This window comes from Odocoileus virginianus, chromosome 25, assembly GCF_023699985.2.
Source record: "Odocoileus virginianus isolate 20LAN1187 ecotype Illinois chromosome 25, Ovbor_1.2, whole genome shotgun sequence".
In the NCBI taxonomy this organism is placed as follows: Eukaryota; Metazoa; Chordata; class Mammalia; order Artiodactyla; family Cervidae; genus Odocoileus; species Odocoileus virginianus.
In genome coordinates this window covers 13,240,578-13,241,837 of record NC_069698.1, presented here as the reverse complement: position 1 = coordinate 13,241,837, position 1,260 = coordinate 13,240,578, and the positions used below count along the sequence as shown (strand labels likewise).

Here is a 1,260-nt window from a genome sequence, read left to right as displayed (position 1 = left end):
TCCACCAAGCTTCTTTTCCCTGAACCTATAGCCATGTTTCAGACAGAATTTCCCTATTACACTCAACTCTATGCTCAAACATTTATCACATATTTAGAATTTTTCATTTTTCTGAATGTGTTCACTGCTTCACATTTTTTGAATTGTATTTATTTTTATTCCAACCGAAGAGATCTCATTCATTTCAAAGATAATAATGAACCTAAGAGGGCATTCTGATATGCATGGTTTATTTCAACTCTCTTCCACATATCTTCATGTTTTAAATTCCTTGTGACTTTTTAAAAAATCATTTTCTCCATTTCATTTCAGGTAACACTCAGTGAGGACATGGAAAAGGAAAATGCAACATTGCTGACAGAATTTATTCTCACAGGACTCATATATCAACCAGAATGGCAAATTCCCCTGTTCCTGCTGTTTTTGATGATATATCTTATCACCATCATGGGAAATCTTGGTCTGATTGCTCTCATCTGCAATGATCCTCACCTTCACATTCCCATGTACTTATTCCTTGGGAACCTGGCTTTTGTGGATGCCTGGATATCATCCACAGTGACGCCCCAGTTGCTGGTCAATTTCTTTGCAAAGAGCAAAATGATGTCTCTCTCTGAATGCAAGATACAATTTTTTTCCTTTGCAGTCAGTGTAACCACAGAATGTTTTCTGCTGGCAACAATGGCATATGATCGCTATGTGGCCATATGCAAACCATTACTTTACCCAGTTATTATGACCAAAAGACTATGCATTCGGCTATTAATTTCATCATTTTCAGGTGGCCTTTTTCATGCCATACTTCATAATGCTTTTTTATTGAGACTGACCTTCTGTAATTCTAACATAATACATCACTTCTACTGTGACATTGTACCATTATTTAAGATTTCCTGTACTGATCCTTCCATTAATTTTCTGATGGTATTTATTTTCTCTGGGTCAATACAGGTGTTCACCATTCTTACTGTTCTTGTCTCTTATACACTTATTCTTCTTACAGTCTTAAAAAAGAAGTCTGTACAAGGCATAAGGAAGGCCTTCTCTACCTGTGGAGCCCATCTCCTGTCTGTCTCTTTATACTACGGGCCTCTTCTCTTTATGTACGTGCGCCCTGGATCTGCACAAGCAGATGATCAAGATATGATGGACTCTCTGTTTTATATGGTCATAATTCCTCTGTTAAATCCAATCATCTACAGTTTGAGAAATAAGAAAGTCATAGATTCACTGGCAAAAATGCTAAAGAGAAATGCTTAG

General features: G+C 36.7%; 1 protein-coding gene across 1 annotated transcript; it reads left to right on the top strand.

Moving 5' to 3' along the window:
- Nucleotides 1-327: 327 nt before the first annotated feature.
- On the top strand, nucleotides 328-1,260 carry LOC110144047 (olfactory receptor 5H2-like). Its single transcript, XM_020903865.2, has one exon. The coding sequence runs from the start codon at nucleotides 331-333 to the stop codon at nucleotides 1,258-1,260; it is 930 nt and encodes a 309-aa protein (XP_020759524.2). The 5' UTR covers nucleotides 328-330.